At 34.9% G+C, this 19174-nt stretch overlaps 1 protein-coding gene across 1 annotated transcript; it reads right to left on the reverse strand.

The window, feature by feature from the left end:
• Positions 1-2947: 2947 nt before the first annotated feature.
• Positions 2948-6012, reverse strand: LOC114307941 (FT-interacting protein 3-like). The gene has a single exon (XM_028253426.2). It carries the CDS (start codon positions 5505-5507, stop codon positions 3105-3107), a length of 2403 nt encoding a protein of 800 aa, XP_028109227.2. The 5' UTR covers positions 5508-6012; the 3' UTR covers positions 2948-3104.
• Positions 6013-19174: the final 13162 nt, after the last annotated feature.

Consider the following 19174-nt stretch of genomic DNA (forward strand, 5'->3'; position numbering starts at 1 on the left):
AGGGTCATTTTATAGAAAAGAAAAAAAGAGAAAAGAAATAAAAAAGAAAAAAGAACAAACCAAGGCAACATGTAGCTTAGAATGAAGATTAGGCAGCATAGGTGTGGTGAGTCACATATGTTAGATAAGCACGAATTGATAGAGAAGCATATGGATGAGCCACGTGTATGAATGGTGGCTTGGTGGCTTGAGGCTCATGAATTAACTCCCTATAAATAGGGAGGAGATGTTCAAGTTAAGGAAAAAAAAAAAAAAAAAACTAAGAAAAGGGAAATAAAATACAAGAAGACGAAAGGATCTTTGGTAATAGAAAGAAAGAGTGAAATTTTAATTTTAAGGTGAGTTATATTATACCTTGAGTTTGTTTTATATAATTGTGTTTTAATTATGTTATTTATTTTATGAACATTATTTTATATAATAAGGAAAGCCTATGGATATAATTGTTTATTAAAATGTGTTTTGAGTAATTATTTTATAAATATCACCATAGAGGTCACATGCCTTAGGGGACTTAAATAACCATTGGTCCTCTGATTAGTCACTTTGTGACCCTTTGTTTGTCATGGATCCACTAACCCTCTGAATTTCTGGTGTGGAGTAAAGTGATGTACGGAGCTAAGTGCTACACTATTGTGGAAGCCATCTCTAGAGTTCGTACGAGCCACCTCTTGAGTCCATACATCTGTTCTGTTCCGTTCTATACCGTGATTATGATTATTTTATATTATATGTTAAATGATTTCAATATTATATATTCTGTATTTTAATATCAAGCTCTGTTTAGCCAATAATTATCCATGGTGAATTTTATGCACTTATGCTGTTAGTATAATATTTCTCACTCTGCTATGTGCTTATAGTTGTTGACTAATTTTCAGGAAACAATACAATTTAGAAATAGCTTTTGAAAAATCTTAGACGCGAGGCTGCAGAATAGACACACAACACTTTTATGATATTTTTCTATGTAAATATCAATTTTTTTGATCAATAAATTTTGTAATAAAAATAGAAGCTCCGATAATTATTTTGGTACCCTCACTTAAATATTATTTCCGCTCGCATTTATTAATTTGTTCAAGAATTGGCCGGAGGTAATTTTAATTACTAGCCATCACGATGCATAACCCTTGGGTACGAGGAGCGGGTCGTGACATCGAGGATCTGGACTCATGGGTGTTTGGTAGGAATTATACAAGTAATTTATAATTTATTTTAATTTGAGAGTTTCCATCAAACTGATATAGTTTTTACTTATAGTTTATTAGGTAGAAATAATTTAAATAAGCTAAAAAAGTTGATTTTTCAAAAGTTAAGGGAGAGGTATTTTTAGTTTTTACTTTCTGATTATCAATTTTTAGTTTAACGGGTAAATTATACTTATACTCTAAGGTTTGGATTTAATACATATCACCTCTGACGTTTTGGAAATTACACTAACCCCTTTGTCATTGTAATTGTTTAAACGGAATGAAGACGTTGAACTCATGCACTCTTTCTTTTCTTACTTTGCTTTATTTCTCTTGTTTTTTTTAAATGTATTTTTCTCTGTTTTTTTTGGTAAGAGTTGTTACCTTTTATATAAGTAGGGATTTGTGAAATGAGACTATTAACCACATAGGTAAAAATATAATTTTCAAAACGTCAAAAAAGTGTCAGTATAATTTACCCTAGTTTTAAAATAATTTTCACCAAACATCCCATAGAAGTTAAAAGTATCTTTTAGCCAATTTTAAATTTTTTTAAATTTTTTTAAATTATTCATACTTATAAGCAAAATCGTAACAAATAGTCTAATATAAATTTCTATAAATAACTTAAATAAATTACACCAAATATTATAAGATCTTAATTTGATTTTTAAATTTGTAAAATTTTAATAAAAATCTGACAAACACCGCTCATGTTAGTGATATTGTTGAGTTGTTAAATTAATTATTTTATAATTCTAACTTTTAAAATATTATAACATTTCATATATATATATATATATATTTAAATTTATTTGTCAGTATTTGTCAAATTAAATCTATGTTATATATCAAGCTATGAAATTTTTTTTAAAAAAATCACAAATTTTGTATGAAATTTTTTAATACAAAATTTATTATTGAATATAGTTTTTTTAATAAATTTTGTAGAAGAGAATAAATAATATAAAGTTTATGAAAAACGGATATGTTGAATAAAAATTAATTTTAAAGTTTTGAAATAAATGATGGTATGCAATGATGGTATGCAATGGGGCATGAAGTTGAAAACAATTGAAATTTTTCTTTACCATTGTGATATGAATATTCTTTAATATTTGAAAACAATTGAAAGAACAAATTGGAATAACATTTATTTCATATGCATAAAATGTTTCCCCCTTCTATTGTCATGTCAATGTCAAGGATTGAAGGAATGATGGAACATAATGGAACACAAAATTCATAATCAAATTTAAATGATTTGAGCTCTTATTTTTCAAATTAAACTAAGTTTTATCTTTTAATCAAATTAGATAGACTATAGGAGTTATTTTTTATCATTTTACTCTATGATTGTATGTACTTATTATTGCATACTGAATTGTGGTCGTTAACATTACTTGCAATAGTATGAAGTCCAACATTCCTGGACATCCATTCATTTGGTTATCAAAAAAAGTTGCAAAGGCAAGAACTTTTTAAGGAAAAGATCATTAATATCTTGATCATGACTGGCTTTTTCCCATTATCACATTAGTTTTAATGTCACAATTATACATAGAAAAATATTTTCTACGAAATTTTTTTCCACTGAAACAGATAGAGCATTAGTAGAAGTCTTAAGTTTGCAGTCAAAAGTCTTAAAACTTCACCTCAAAAAAGCCACTATTGCCATGGATTTCAGTAATGTGAAGAGCATTTTAGCATTAGGATCATGGCCAAAAAAAAAAAAAACTGACACAACAAAAAAAAAAAAAAAAAAAAAAAAAGAGAGAAAAAGAAAAGGAAAGAGACTAGAAGAACAGGTTCATCATAACATATAAGATTAGTGCAAAACACAAATGCCAAACTGCAATAAAACAAAAATGATCCATACCGGGCCATTTACTTTACCTTAACATGAGAACCTCACAACAAGCTATCTGCTTTTGTAGGCAATCTTCTGAAGAAGTTAAAAGGCGACGAATGGAGCTTATCACGAAACCTTGGATGCCTCAAAACATATAATACCAAAATAACACATAGCCCTTGGATGGGAGTGAACCAAAGCACCACAGCTGCAACCAAACAGGATATCATAAACAGAGCTGTGGCTCTCGGATCACGCCAGCTCAGCAAAGAATGAAACCTCTCCCCTTGAGTTGCCAAATCCCCAACCACTGTCTGCATCCTTGCTGCAATACATCTCAACCTGTCGTACCTCGTCTTCAAAACATCAGCTTGCCTAGAAGACGGAAATGAATCAAACTCTTCATCTAATTCATCAACAGTCGCTGTATCAGCGTGAGAGAGCCTCGCGTCCATGTGAGGAGGGTGTCTCGGCCTCTTCCTATAGTTCAAAAGCCCCACCAAAAAAAGAGATAGTAAAATTGTAGTGAAAATCATTTTTGGGTAGATGATTATTATCAAGCACCATATGTGGATGAACACCGTCATGAAAGGGTTTTTCCACAAGCGTATCTCATCAAACCATCTATTAACTGTAGCAAGGCCAGACAAAACATCGATAATCCTACAAATATTGGCTTTGCTTTTTCGCATACTCCACATGTGTGAGCCTACGTCGAGCATGTACTCAACAACCTCTTTTCTCAATGGAGGCTCAGCCCGGCTCATCCTCATTGTGATGATTTGAGTTGCCTGGTGTCTTAAGCTATCTTGCTGAAAAACCGACAGTGGGCGAAGATAATGCATTTTTGGCAAAAGGGGCTGTGCATACAATTGGAGCATATTGTACAAAGATGAGTAAGTAAACCTCACAGCCAATTGAATCTCTCCCATCTTCTTCACCCCATCGGAATGTAAGACTATGAGCGGATACGAATGTGTGTAAACGCGATCACTTTCAAGCATTGATAACCGAATCCTCACTTTCCCAATTATTGCATCCTTCGCTCCATCCTTATCTTGCAAATGACAATTATCAAATACAACAATTGTAATGGCAGTGCAATGATCAAAAACTTCCCATGTGTATTGCTCGTTCCATTTTGGATTGGAACTGTCTATGATTGTCCTTGTGCGAATCCATTTCTGCCCATATTTAGCCACGCAATAGGCATCTGCAGTTCCTCGACCATCCTTTTTCTTCATTGCTGACAAACCTTGAGCACTCAAAATCCCCAATTCGAACACCCCAATACCCGGCTTACACAATTGCTTCGTTGTAGCCCTCAGATCGCTGCTATATTGAGTCAATTCATCGAGGACATGGTACCCACCATCCAAGCTGATCCTGGTATGAATCCGACCCACAACCTTCCCCTCCTGCTTCTCAATATTGTACCATTTACTATTCACACATTCACATTCAGTCCTCTTCTCCACATTCTGTAAAAGAACCCGACATTTCCCCAAAACTTCATCCTTATTGGGTGCCACTCTATCCTCCACACTCATAACCAACTCTTCCTCAAAGGGCTCGGCAGCAACAAACATCAAGTCCTCATTCCACATCGGATTCACATTCTTGTTTTGTGAAATTTTACTTCTCATAACAACATTCCCAAAAACAACCTTAACAAACACTTCCAATAGCCTATTCTTGTCACTGGGCTGCAAATCTTGAGCCTCAATCACATTCACTCTAAGATACCAAAGCTTGGGAGATAGATATACCTTTGATCGAATATTGGCCACGCCATCGCCACTAACCCCAGCAGCATCCAAATGCCAAGCATCCGGGAAGGCCTCATCCGCTTGAGTACCCATCCACACAGCCACCATCAACTCTCCTCTAATCTTTTGCCCATTTTTGTTCTCCAATTTGTACCATTGCGGCGCCAAAGGGCTATCTGGTGGAACCCTCTTCGGGACATCATAGATTTCGAACACAATCTTGCCAATGTAATCATCCCTATTACCCATATCTTTATCCTTCACAATGATATCAACGCAAGTGGAGTGAATTCGATCTTTCAAGAATGCAAACACTTGGTTCCATTCTGGGTTGGGTTTGTTTTCGAAATGCTTTGTCACACCCTTGTAGTTTCCAAGCTTCACTTCAACAAAAGGATCACAAGAAGAACCGTTGGCATTAGCATTGGTATTAGCATTAGCATTTTTTGGAGGCAATTCTTTGGCCTTGACTACTCTGACATAGAGGTAGTCCATTTGCTCAACAAGGTCGAAAGTGGTGGAGACTCTGTCAATGCCGGAGACCCTACCGCCGCCGCTGCCACCGAGGTTCGGTGATGTCTCCTTCAGAGTAAAATCCTCGGGTGGGTTTCGGTTAGGATTACGATTTCGAGTTGGGTTTTGGTTTTGGTTTTGGTTTTGGTTTTGGTTTTGGTTTTGGTTTTGGGTCTGCATTGTGTGTGTCTTGCAAGAATTGGATTGAGTGTGAAGCAGTGATTCAAAGAAAGACCTTGAAAACTTTGGAAATAGCAAGGAGAATGAAAATATATTTGAATTTTGAGAGAGTTTTGAAACGTCTCAAAACCTAGAAGATCGGGAGTGGCAATCAAGGATTTTACAGAGCCGTTACAAAAACAGAGCAATGGGGACACAAATTTTAGGAGATATTTTTTCCCCTAAATTTTTGGTAACGGAAACAAAAGCCAGCCAATGAGTGAGCCAATCAACCAAACAACCAACCAACCATTGGGCCTTGAATCTCTCTCTGAAGAGGATTTCAAAAGTTGGGGAATCACAAAGGTTATCTCTATTTTCAAATAATAAGCTCTTTTTCAATATGCCACCTCTGTAAACGCCTGAAATGGCCCAGATTATGCGGCAATGCTCTGAAATCAAATGAAAATACAATGTTAGATACAATCAAAGAAAACCCAAATAATTTTTATGTTATTTTTTATAAAAAAAAAAAGTTTATTTCATCGATGAAAGAATCAGGGGAAAAAAAAAACTGTCAAAGAAAACCCATATCCTTCTATCAAAAGAAAAAGAAAGCCCATATCTATATGTAAAGAGAGAAGGAGAACAACAATGGCAGAAACAGAGAAGGAACAAGAAGATGAAGAATGGGGTTATACCAGAGAGAGAGAGAGTTGTGATAGGAATGCAAGGAGTATGTGGTTGAAGTATATATGATTTGTTCAGTTTTTTTTTCTTCTTGTTTTGATTGGCAAAGGAGAGTGGTGGGCAGTTATAGAAGGAAAACTCTGCAAACAAACCAAAATATGAATTGGAGAGAGAGAGAGAGAGAGAGAGAGAGAGAGAGTGAAATATGGAAACACTGTGTAAATTGAGAAGGATAGAAAAGCTGTGTCTGTGGAGATTGGATTAGATTTGATTATTAATTTTATTTATTTATTTATTTATGGTAAAAATATATTTCTTGACTTGGTTACCAAGGAATGCTACACTTTCTATTTCTGCTTTGCAGTGTTTGTGTTGTTGAGAGTACTGCCATGGCTATGGTTCTTTGCCCTGCATGCACTAGAGTTATGAATAATACAAAACAAACAGAATTTATATACAATAATAATATGAATTATTATATGTTTTATTAATAATACAAATTATTTATTTAATAATAATAAAATCCTTTATTATGAATCATAATTATACATTATTCTCTATGATTTTTATATTAAAAATATGTTTGGTCACCATTTTTCATAATCAAAAGTGAATCATAAATGTTTGGTGCATAGAAACTGCAATTTGTAACTTAAATATATTGCGAAAATTGTTAGGGAAAATATAAGATTCTCTACAAGTAATTCAATTAATGAGAATAAAAATTAATGCGGAAAAATTAAATCAAAAACAACACAAGAATTTTTACGTGGTTTTCTCAATGTAAGGTACGTCTATGGGATCGAAATCCGATTCCACTATCAACCAAAAAGTTTCCAAACGATTACAAACGAGATACGAATGGTCTCACAAAATCACCTTTAGATGAATTCCAAATAATCACAAACAAACAAGAGAAAAGACCTCACTAAATAGATGAACAAAAATCTTCAAAACCAGAGTTAAAAAAGACCCAAAATAACGAACCAAATCAACCCACCTAATAATGATCAAACAAATTGCTACACCACAAAGCAAAATCCACCAAATTGATTACCCAGCCTGTACACACACAAACCAGCCGCACAACACTTCGGAAAAAGGTGGAACAAATTTGTAGCAGTCGTATGGTACGTCTTTTCTTGTGAATAATAAACAATATACATATATATTAAATTTTGGGCTTGTTTTATGAAAATCTTAATTGTTACTAAACTGAATTAGGTCTCTAAAAAAATTAGATATAATATATTAAAATATATTATATCTAAACCAAACCAAACACGAATTCTTTTAACAAATCAATTGGGTTCCAAACTCCACTAAGGAGGTATACCTAATAATTCTCCCCCTACCGACTTAGGTGGAAACATCAACCATACTCGTCAAAATTCGACACTTTAAATATTTGTCCATTGACAAAGTCTTAGTCAACATATCTGAAATATTATTATTTGTGTAAACCTTTTCGAGTTGCAACAGTTTCGAATCTAACACATCACAAATCCAATGGTATCATCAATGTGTTTCGATCTCGAATGAAAAGTAGAATTTTTATTCAAGTGAATAGCACTTTGACTATCACAATAAAGTACATACTTTTCTTGTTTCAAACTCAACTCTTGCAAAAAAATCTTCAACCATAACTCTTCTTTGCAAGGTTCCGTAATGACAATAAATTCAGTTTCGATAATTGAGAGAGCAATACATTTTTGTAATTTAGATTGTCATGTCATAGCTCCCCTTGCAAATGTCGTCAAATACCCCGAAGTAGATTTCTTATAATCAACATCACCAGCCATGTCAGAATCTGTGAACCCATCAAGCATCGGCTTACCATCCCCAAAACACAAATACACCTTCGAAGTCCCTCGAAGATATCTTAGAATCCATTTAACTGCTGCCCAATGTTCTTTACCTGGATTAGAGAGAAACCGACTCACCACACCAACGGCGTGAGCAATATCCAGCCTTGTATAAACCATGGCGTGCATCAAAGAACCAACTGCTGAAGCATAAGGAATTTTCAACGTCTCCTCCTTATCTTTCTCACTTGTAGGACATTGATTCGAACTAAAGCTTGAAGTAACCCGCAAGTGGACAACCAACCGGCTTTGCTTTATTCGTGTTGAACCTCTCAAGAACTTTCTCAATGTAGCTTTCTTGAGACAACCAAATCAGCCCCTCTTTGCGATCACGAACAATTTTCATACCAAGTATTTGCTTTGCCAACCCCAAATCTTTCATAGCAAAAGACTTGCTCAACTCTAATTTCAACCTGTTAATCATAATGTAATCTTAACCCACAATTAATATGTCATCAACATAAAGCAAAAGAATAATAAATTTGCCATCTGAAATTTTTTTCACAAACACATGATGGTTCGAAGTGGTTTTAGAAAAACCATTATTCATCATAAAAGAGTCAAATTTTTTGTACCATTGCTGCGAGGCTTTTTTAAGGCCATTCAAACTTTACTTCAATTTGCAAACAAATTTCTCTTTCCCTTTCTCTGCAAAACCTTCCAATTGCTCCATATAAATTTCTTCTTCAAGATCACCATGAAGAAATGCGGTTTTCACATCAAGTTGTTCAACTTCAAGGTTCATACTTGCGGCCATGCCAAGTACAACCCGAATAGAAGACATCTTCACAACTGGCGAGAAAATCTCATCAACGTTAATACCTTTCTTTTGCCCAAAGCCTTTCACAACAAGACGTGCTTTGTACCTCAGATTCTTGCTATCATTCTTCAATTTGAAGACCCACTTATTTTTCAGAATTTTCCTCCCTTTAGGCAACTTCACTAAATCATAAGTCTGGTTTTCAAGTAAGGAATTCATCTCCTCGTCCATGGCCTTTTTCCAATCATCTTTCTTTGCATGCTCAATTGTTTCTTGGTAGCTCTCAGGCTCTCCTTGATCGGAAAGCAACATAAATTCATTAGGAGGATACTTTCTTGAAGGTTGTCAGTCTCTTGTAGATTTTCTCAACGCAATTTGTAGTGGCAGTTCTTGAGTTGGATGCTCTTCCTCAATTTCTGGCTTAGCTTCATTAGGATTAACATCATCATCTACATCTTCAATGGGTGGCTGCACATCTCCCTCATTTTTTATCATCAACAGAAGATGAAGGAGATGGATCTATGTCAATGAGATCACTAGTTTTTGGCTCTGGTTGATCACCTTTGCCAAAGTCTTCAATTGTTTGGTCTTCAAGAAACACAACATCACGGTTTCGAATAGCTTTCTAGTTGACCAGATCCCATAATCTATACTCGAATTCATTACGCCCATAGCCAAGAAAAATACATTTTCTTGACTTACTATCAAGCTTGGACCTCTTATCCTTTGGAATGTGAACAAAAGTTCGACAACCAAATACTCTCAAGTGCTCATATGATACATTTTTGCCGATCCAAACTATTTCTAGGACATCACCATTCAAAGGATATGAAGGAGACAAATTGATCACGTCAACCGCTGTTTTCATTGCCTCACCCCAAAAGGATCTTGGCAATTTAGCTTGTGAAAGCAAACACCTTATTCTTTCTACAATGGTGTGGTTCATCCTCTCAGCAACGCCATTTTGTTGAGAAGTCTTCTTAACTGTCTTTTGGTGTCGAATACCTTGGCTGCGACAATACTCATCAAATGGCCTAATGTATTCACCACCATTGTCTGATCGGATGCACTTCAATGTCTGCCATGTTTCTTTTTCAACCATGGCCTGAAAATGCTTAAACACTTCTAGAAACTTGATATTTAGTTTTTAGTAGAAAAGCCCAAACTTTCCTTGAATAATCATCAATGAAAGTAACAAAATAAAATGCACCACTATGAGTTCTAACTTTCAAAGGACTACAAACATCCGAATGAATCAACCCCAAAACATTTTCTTTTCAATAAGCAACATTTTTATGAAAAGAAACTCTATGTTGGTTACTCACCAAACAATAAAACACAAGTTTTAAGATGTATACTTTTCAAACCGGGTAGAAGCTCTTTTTTGAACAAAACTTGTAGCCCATTTTCACTCATATGGCTTAACGGCTTGTGCCACAATTCGATAGAAGTATCATCTTCAAGTGCATTGACAATATCTTTATAAATTTTTCCTTGCATTGAATAAAGTGTATGAGTCTTCTTGCACTTAGCCACCACCAAAGAACCCTTTTGTGAGCTTCCATATTCCATCACTAAATTTGTTGTTGAAACCTTCAACATCTAGTTTCCCAGTAGAGATCAAATTGAGGCGAATGTCGGGAACATGCCTCACATCTTTAAGCAACAACTTACAGCCCAAATTTGTTTACAAGCAAACATCACCCATGCCAGTGATCTTGGACAAACCTTTATTACCCATTTAAACAGAACCATAATCTCCTTTGGTGTAGGTAGTGAAGAAATCAACTCGAGAAGTCACATGAAAAGAAGCACCAGAATCAATCACCAAATTGTTCTCTTGACCTACAAAATTGATACAATCATCTTCACAAATGACCGTGAGATCATCGGTAGTAACTGTCGTTGTGTCTTCTTGCTTCTTATCCACACTTTTGTCCTGCTTTTTCTACTTGTTTTTGAGCTTTCGGCATTCCCGCTTCATGTGCCATTTCTCATGGCAATAATAATACTCAATATCTTTCTTTGAAAAAGAACCATCTCCTGATTTGTCACGACTTTGATCATAATCATGAGGAGTCTTACTCCTTCCCCTTGTTTTGTTTCGGCCTCTCACAACAAATGCTTCCGAATGAGAGGAACCCGTTGATTTTCTTCTAGTTTCTTCATTCAGCAAGCTACTAGTGACTTGGCCCATTGTGACAACTCCATCAGGTACTGAATTACTAACTGTCACAACCAAAGTCTCTCAACTTTCGGGTAAAGAACTAAGTAACATTAAAGCCTGCAACTCATCATCAAAAATAATTTTCATAGAAACAAATTGGTTAACAATACTCTTTATTTCATTCAAGTGTTCTAGAATGGGGCTACCATATTTATATTTTAAATTAACCAACTTAAGAAACAGAAAGGTTTTATTTGTGGCAGATTTTCTATCATAAAGACTCTAATTTTTTTCATAAATCATGTGCTGAAGTTTCAGTAGTAACATGATGAAACACACTGTCATCAATCCAATGATGGATAACACCAATGGCTTTTCGATTAAGCTTCTTCCATTCATTATCTTTCATATCATTAGGTTTGCTACTATCACATTCAATAGGTCCATACAAATCTTTACAAAATAATAGGTCCTTCATTTTAGTTTTTCAGGTTACCCAATTAATTCCATTGAAACTAGACATACGACTCACATTTCCTTTCATTGATTTGCACAAATAAATGAACTCAAATAGATCGTAAGCTCTGATATCAGTTGTTAGGGAAAATATAAGATTCCCCACAAGTACATCAATCAATGAGAATAAAAACTAATGCGAAAAAATTAAATAAAAAACAACACTTGAATTTTTACATGATTCCCTCAATGTAAGTTACGTCAACGGGATCGAAATCCGATTCCACTATCAATCAAAAAGTTTTCAAACGATTACAAATGAGACACGAATGGTCTCACAAAACCACTCTTAGGTGAATTTCAAATAATCACAAATAAATAAGAAGAAAGATCTCCCTAAATAGATGAATAAAAATCTTCAAAATCAAAGTTAAAGAAGACTAAAAATAACAAACCAAATTAACCCACCTAACAATGATCAAACAAATTGCTACTCCACAAAGCAAAATCCACCAAATTGATTACCCAACCTGTACACAAACAAATTAGCCGCACAACACTTCAAAAAAAGGTGAAACAAATTTGTAGCAGTCGTACCGTACGTTTTTTCAGAATAAACAATATATATATATATATATATATTAAATTTTAGGCTTGTTTTTATTAAAATCCTGGTTGTTACTAAATTTAAAAAATTAGAAATAATATATTAAAATATATTATATTTAAACCAAATCAAATTAGAATTCTTTTAACAAATTAATTGGGTTCCAAACTCTACTAAGGAGGTATATCCAAACAAAAATTTCAGCCATGGTGCAAATTTTTTTTTTTTTTTTTGCACTTTGTATACTCTAATTTTATGGACCTAGCTTTTTTAAGGTTAAATTATATTTTTACCTATTTATTTTAGATTTGATGTTTTTACTTATTTTAATCTCTCACATTCTTGTATATTAGCGTGATTTGGCAAACAGAAATCCAGGCTATGGTAGCCTCTTGAGAAAAAAAATCCAAAAAGCAGTACTGTTACTCATCACTTCCAACGTGATGCACAGTTTGTTTGGTTTGGATTTTTAAGATTTACCTTTCAAAAAATTAATTTTTTAAAATTTTAAAATTTTTTGTTTTCATTGAATTTTTTTTTTTAATAATCCTTAGCAATTTTTAAAAATTTTAGATACACCTAACATAAATATACTAAAAACTATAATATTTATGAATTTTTTTTTCTAAAAAATTTACTAAATACCAAAAATATATATAAAAAAATACGAGAATTCAATATATTTTTCGTGTTCTAGTGTATTTATTGATTTTTTAAAATATTTTTTTTTATAAATATTTTACTTTTTAGATACATCTAAGAAAAGTGTATATAAAAAAATAAAAAAATTGCTTAAAATTTTAAAAATATTCACTAAAAATAAAAAATACAAAAACAAAAAACTCAATTTCTAAAAAATTGAAACCAAACGCAGTGACTCTAAACAAATTCTAAACTAATTTGTCCAATTTGTTCTAATTCTTTTTGTAATTGCTTAAAAATATGAATCCTTAATAACCATCCTAAATTTATTACGAATCTCTAACAATTTTGTAAATTTGTAAAGAATAAGGCTATATGTACTAATTACTGTACTAATGAATATTCTAACAGATAATGTGACATAATTTTAAAAATTTTAGATATTTGTAATTTGTATAATAGGTATAGTCTATAATACTGACATATATAACACTAGTTGGTACTATATTAATTGGTGCATGTAAAACCACCGATATTTATTTACAAATCGGTGGTACTATATGCACCAATTAATGTACACATTAGTATACCAACTAGTATTATAATATCATTAATGACCATATTTGTTATACAAATTACAAATACCCATCTATTGTCTCTCATTCTAATAAACCAAATAGCGCATCAGTTCCTCTCCTACCATACCTTCCAAACTTCTATTATGCCATATGAATTCTCATGATTTGGAGGAATAAGCAAAAGGTTTAGGAAATTGCTTTGGAGCTCTAAAAATGTAGCTCTAAACTGGTATTAAATTGTCTTTTTTTTTTCTTTATTTATTTATTTATTTATTTTTTTAGGAGTTGCCAACTCTACTAGAGCTCTCAATCACTGCCGAAAGGTTTATTATCAAAGAATAAAAACCTACAACTTTTAGTTGCAAAATTTTTTATTAGGAGACAAGCAAAACTTTAAGCTCATTAATTATCAATTTTATTTTCTAGGTTCTCTTTTACAAATGGTCCTTCATGCAGCCCCCAAGATGTAAACCTCTTCGAAACCCTTGTAGTGTGATATGCGATGAGATGGAAAGTGAGATAAAGAGGGAGAGCCTAGGTTATTGAATTTACATTATTAACTGCCATTGTCCATCTACAGATTTTCGTCACTGTCGTTGTTGATTTCCATCATTTTTGATCTATGAAAGAGAAGGGGAATGACGTAGAAAGAGGATGAAAGGAAATGGCACTATGAGGGAATGAGAGAGAGGTGACAATGAGGCTAGTAGGTGGTTGTGGAACAAGGGCAATAGATGGAAAATGAAGGGGAGTAATGGGAGGGGAAAAGAATAATTAAGTGTAAATTATTAGGTTGAGATGGATGGTTATGATGGTAGATAGAAATGGTTGTGATTAATGTGGTTAGGGTAACGTTGAGGTTCTCATGAAATTAATAGTATCAATCAGTTATTGTATGTGTTTGAAAAAAAATATCAAGTAATTATTGAGTGTTCTTGGAGTACGGTCACGTGGTATTTTAGGAGTGTTGGTGGAGAAGGAAAAATTCATGATTATTGTTGGGTAATTGAGAAACATGAGGAGATATAGTGTATGTTGATTAGGATTTACCTATGTTGGGTAGGAATTTTACATGGTGTAATTCTTTGGAAGGTGAAAGGTGGAGTAGAATTGATAGGTTTCTGTTGGATCCCACCTGGGTAGAAAATTTTAGTTTGAAGTTATGGGGATTACCTAGACTGGTGTCAGACCACTGTCCTCTGTTACTTATGGAAGATGAGAAAAACTGGGGCCCTAAGCCGTTTAGGTTTCTGAATGCTTGGACCCTGCACCCTAGCTTCTTGTCTGTTGTGCAAAAGTCCTGGGTGGATTCGCAGGTTCAGGGGTGGGCTGGGTACAGAGCTAAGGCCAAATTGTGTAGTCTCAAAGCTGAGTTGAGAAGGTGGAATTCTGAAGTGTTCGGTTGTGTGGAGGACCAACTCAAAAAGGCTGAAGTTGAGTTGCATGAGCTTGATCTGTTGGCAGAAATAAGGGCTTTAGATCCTCATGAAGTTGTTAGAAGAAGGGAGGTCAAAAACTTGGTGTGGTCATATAGAAAGAAATTGGATTGGATATGGTTCCAAAAATCTAGACTAAATTGGGCTCATAATGGTGATCGGAACACCAGGTTTTTTCACATTATGGCTAGCCAAAGGCAGAATAGGAACTTAGTGGACTCAGTGGTTGTGGACGGGGTTCGCGTTGAAGATCCAGCATTGGTAAAACAAGAAGTGCTGAGGTTCTTTACAAAGGCATTTTCGGAAGATTGGCCATCTCGCCCAAAATTGTCTGGTAGTTTTGTGCGGATTAATAGTGCTAAGGCGGTGGAGTCTCTTGATCCTGAGTTCACTCAGGAAGAAGTTTGGGAGGCTGTAAAAGACTGTAATGGGAATAAAGCACCGGGCCCGGATGGTTTCAACATGATGTGCATCCAGAAATGCTGGAAGGTTATGAAAAGTGACTTATTCCAGTTTATGCAGGAGTTTTACAAGAACAGTAAGCTGGTTTCTGGGTTAAATAGTTCCTTTATCACCTTGGTTCCGAAGCTTACTAGTCCCTCGGGTTTGTTAGATTTTAGACCAATTAGTTTGGTGGGTGTACTGTATAAAATCTTGGCTAAGGTACTCTCCAAAAGACTGAAAAGGGTGCTTCCAGATGTGATTGGAATAGTGCAGACTGCCTTCTTGGGGGGGAGGAATATCTTCGATGGGGTAATGATTGCTAATGAGGTGGTGGACTGGTGGAAGAAGTCTAAAGAGAAGGGTGTCATTTTCAAACTTGACTTTCAAAAAGCTTATGATTCGGTCAACTGGGATTTCCTGTTTTCCATGATGGCCAATCTCGGGTTTGGGGAGAGATGGCTGGGTTGGATGAAAACTTGTGTCACCACGGCTAGAATTTCAATTCTTGTTAATGGTTCTCCTACAGAAGAGTTCAGTCCACAGAAGGGGCTAAGGCAAGGTGATCCTCTCTCCCCCTTTTTGTTTAATATTGCAGCTGAGGGCCTCAATGTTTTGTTGGAAAGGGCCAAAGTTTTGGGCTTAATTAAGGGAGCTTCTATCGGGTCAGGAAATTTAAATCTGTCTCATCTCCAATTTGCCGATGACACTATTCTTTTTTGCGATGCTGAGTGGGAGGAGATAGTAAATGTTAAGAGGATTCTTAGATGCTTTGAGATTATGTCGGGCCTCAAAATAAATTTCCACAAAAGTGTGGTGTGCGGCGTTGGGATTAGTGGAGATATTGCTCAAGCGTTCGCTTCTAAGCTTTATTGTCTCAGTAAGAAGCTTCCTCTTTTGTACCTGGGCTTACCTCTAGGTGCTAACCCAAGAAGAAAGAAGACTTGGCAACCCGTGGTGGAGAAGGTAAAAGCTAAATTAGCCTTATGGAAGAGAAGGACGCTCTCTTTTGCTGGTCGGCTAACTCTCATCAGATCTGTCCTTGATAGTCTGCCTGGCTACTACCTCTCTCTCTTCAAATTACCTAAAGGGGTAGCTAAGGAAATTGATAAGTTGAGGGCAACATTTTTATGGGGTAGTTCAGAAGTCCGGAGGAAGATTCATTTGGTAAACTGGAAGTTAGTAACTCTTAGTAAAGAGCATGGAGGGTTAGGTATTAGAAGGGTGAGGGACTTTAATGATTTCTTGCTAACTAAGTGGTGGTGGAGATATGGGGTGGAAGATGAATCTCTGTGGAAGAAAGTAATTTTGAACAAGTATGGGGGAGTGGGTGGTAGATGGTTACCAGTGTTGGAAGGGACTGGCAAAGAATCTTTTGTTTGGAGTGATATCCTGAGTGTGTTAAGGGCTAATGCTGAGCTGTTTGAATTCTTTACGTCTAACTGCAAGCTTGTGATAGGAAATGGGTGTAGGATTCACTTCTGGCATGATAAGTGGCTGCTGAATGTTCAATTGAAGGTAGAGTTCCCAAGGCTGTTTAGATTATCTGTGGATAAAGACGGGAATCTGAGCTCTTTCATGCAGAGGAGGGATACCTCAGGAAATTGGAGGTTTCTATTTTCAAGATCACTTCTTGCTTGGGAGGAAGAGGAGGTTCAAAGGCTGCAAGACTTGACTGGAGATGCCCCCAGGATTAATGAGGAGCTGCCAGACTCTATCAGGTGGACTGCATCTCCTTCAGGTCAATTCACTGTGGCATCATTGGGGAAATGGTATGAGGTGATTCAAGGCCCAAAATTGCAGGTTCCCTATCTGCTATGGAGAGGTGTGGCCCCTCCAAAAGCTCAATTTTTGAGCTGGTTGGCTTGGAGGGGCAGGGTTAAAACCATTAGTCTGTTACAGAGGTTTAGGGCCTTAGGTAGTAATGTGGAGAATCTGTGCCTTTTTTGCAAGATGGAACCAGAGTCCGTGGATCATTTGTTCCTGCAGTGCTCGGAGATTTGGAAGGTCTGGTCATCTTTGCTTCAATGGTGGGGAGTATCTTGGGTCATTCCTGCTACAGTAGATGGTGTGCTGTCATGGTGGCTGGGAACAAAATTTAAGAAGTCAGTTGGGAGGATTTGGAGGCTTGTGCCAATTGCAATGTTATGGTCAGTATGGAGGTTAAGGAATGAGTGTATTTTTAAAGGAAATCAGCCCAATATGGAAGAACTTGGTGAAATAGTGAAAGTGAGGGTTGGGTTGTGGGCCAAATTTGGGCTGCCAGAGTTTCACTACTCAGTGCATGATGTAGTGGCTAATCTGAATCAGGTGACGTGTTGTCTATAGGGGTCTGCTGCTGGGCCGTAAGTGCTTCTGGGGTGTGTGTGCCTAGTTTGCTGCCCTCTGTGTAGCCTGCCAATCAGAGTTAGGATAGTCTGCCAATCTGGGAAGTCTGCTAATCTGTTCCTGCTGGTCTGCCAATCTGCGTCTGCTGGTCTGCTCAGGAATGCCAATCTGTGTCTGTGAGTTCTGGGAAGTTTGCTGGCAGATCTGTAGCTGGTATGTTGCTGGCAGCCCTGTTGCTGGGAAGACTCAAGGAGGTCTGCTCCTAGGTTGTTGCTTGTTGCTGGCAGATCTGGTTGTATCAGGTTTGATCATAGGAAGTCTGCCTCATGCTGTGTGCAGCCAGGTTGGAATCTAGGAAGTTTGCTGCTGGGTTGCTGCTGGTTGTTGCCCCTATGCTGCTGTTGGTCTGGCTGTAGGCTTCTTTGGGTGTGTCAAGCTGTTGTAGTGTACCTCTGTTCTGTGTTCTTCTCTTTTCGTTTCTATTTGCTTCCTTTATTGGTTTCTCACCAATTTAGGGTCCTGTGCGATCGGCTCTTCTATCTTTGTTGATGTAAGCTATGTTGTTTTTCTCTCTTCATCAATAAAGTTTTCTTTGGTTGATCAAAAAAATATAGTGTATGTTGATTAGTGAAGAGTATAAATAAATGGGGCTGGAGGAACATCTAATAATTTTTCAAAAATATCTCCATTTGTGTCTTTAAAGGAAAATAGATGAATAATTAAATTGCTATTAATTTAAAAATATTAAAATCTCATAATTTGATTTTCTTATAATTTTTTTTTTAAATGTAACAAGATTAGCATAGTTTTATAAAATAGAAAAAATTACAAATTAAGCGTTCTTTTAAAAAATCACAGCATATACATGTACATGAAAAAATTTATGATTTTAATAATTAAAATTTATAAATTTTATAATTAATTTTAATTTTTTTTTCAACCCTGTGCTGATTTGCTATTTTACCTATAGAATATCCCATTTTCCACTAACATATTATTATCAACTTTACAATTAATTTGAAACTTTTTTTTTCAACTTTACACTTGATTTGTTATTTTTCTTATAAAATATCCCATTTTCCACTAACATATTATTCCCAACATTATAATTAATTTGATTTTTTTTTTCAACTATACACTAATTTGTTATTTTCCTTATAAAATATTCCATTTTCACTAACATATTATTCCCGCTAAATTTTTTGAATAACAAATATTTTTTAATAATTACCAAATAAATTAATTTTCTTACTTCTAAAAAAAATATATATAATTTTGAACTTGTAAACCCCATTTAACTGAGTTGCACATACGTTAAATTCTCACAATGATTACATCAATGAAATCAACACTCTCATTTCTTTTTAACGAGAAAAAGGCCAATTATATTAGCGCTTCTTGAAATTTGGTCCAATTATATTATATTTTTAACGTTTTAGAAATTATATTTTTGCTTTTATAGTTTATAGTCTTATTTTATAAATTTCTTATTTATATAAAAGATAATAATTTTTAATAAAAAAATAGAAAAAAATTATATTAAAAAAAAATAAAGTAAAAGAAAGGAAAAAAATAAAAATAGTAAATCAAAGTAACAAAAAAAAAAAAAGAATATATGGATTCAAAATTTTTTTTAGAGAGTGTAATTTATCAAAAAAAAAAAAAAAGAAAAAGAAAAAAAGAAAAAGAAAAACCGAATCAAACGGAAACCCCCGCCT

The sequence above is a fragment of the Camellia sinensis genome, chromosome 9 (assembly GCF_055761805.1).
Source record: "Camellia sinensis isolate YWXY chromosome 9, ASM5576180v1, whole genome shotgun sequence".
NCBI classification, from domain to species: domain Eukaryota; kingdom Viridiplantae; phylum Streptophyta; class Magnoliopsida; order Ericales; family Theaceae; genus Camellia; species Camellia sinensis.

What these genes read in the sequence shown, in the direction of transcription:
- LOC114307941 (XM_028253426.2), bottom strand. Translation starts at nt 5,507, where the DNA reads ATGCAGACCCAAAACCAAAACCAAAACCAAAACCAAAACCAAAACCAA.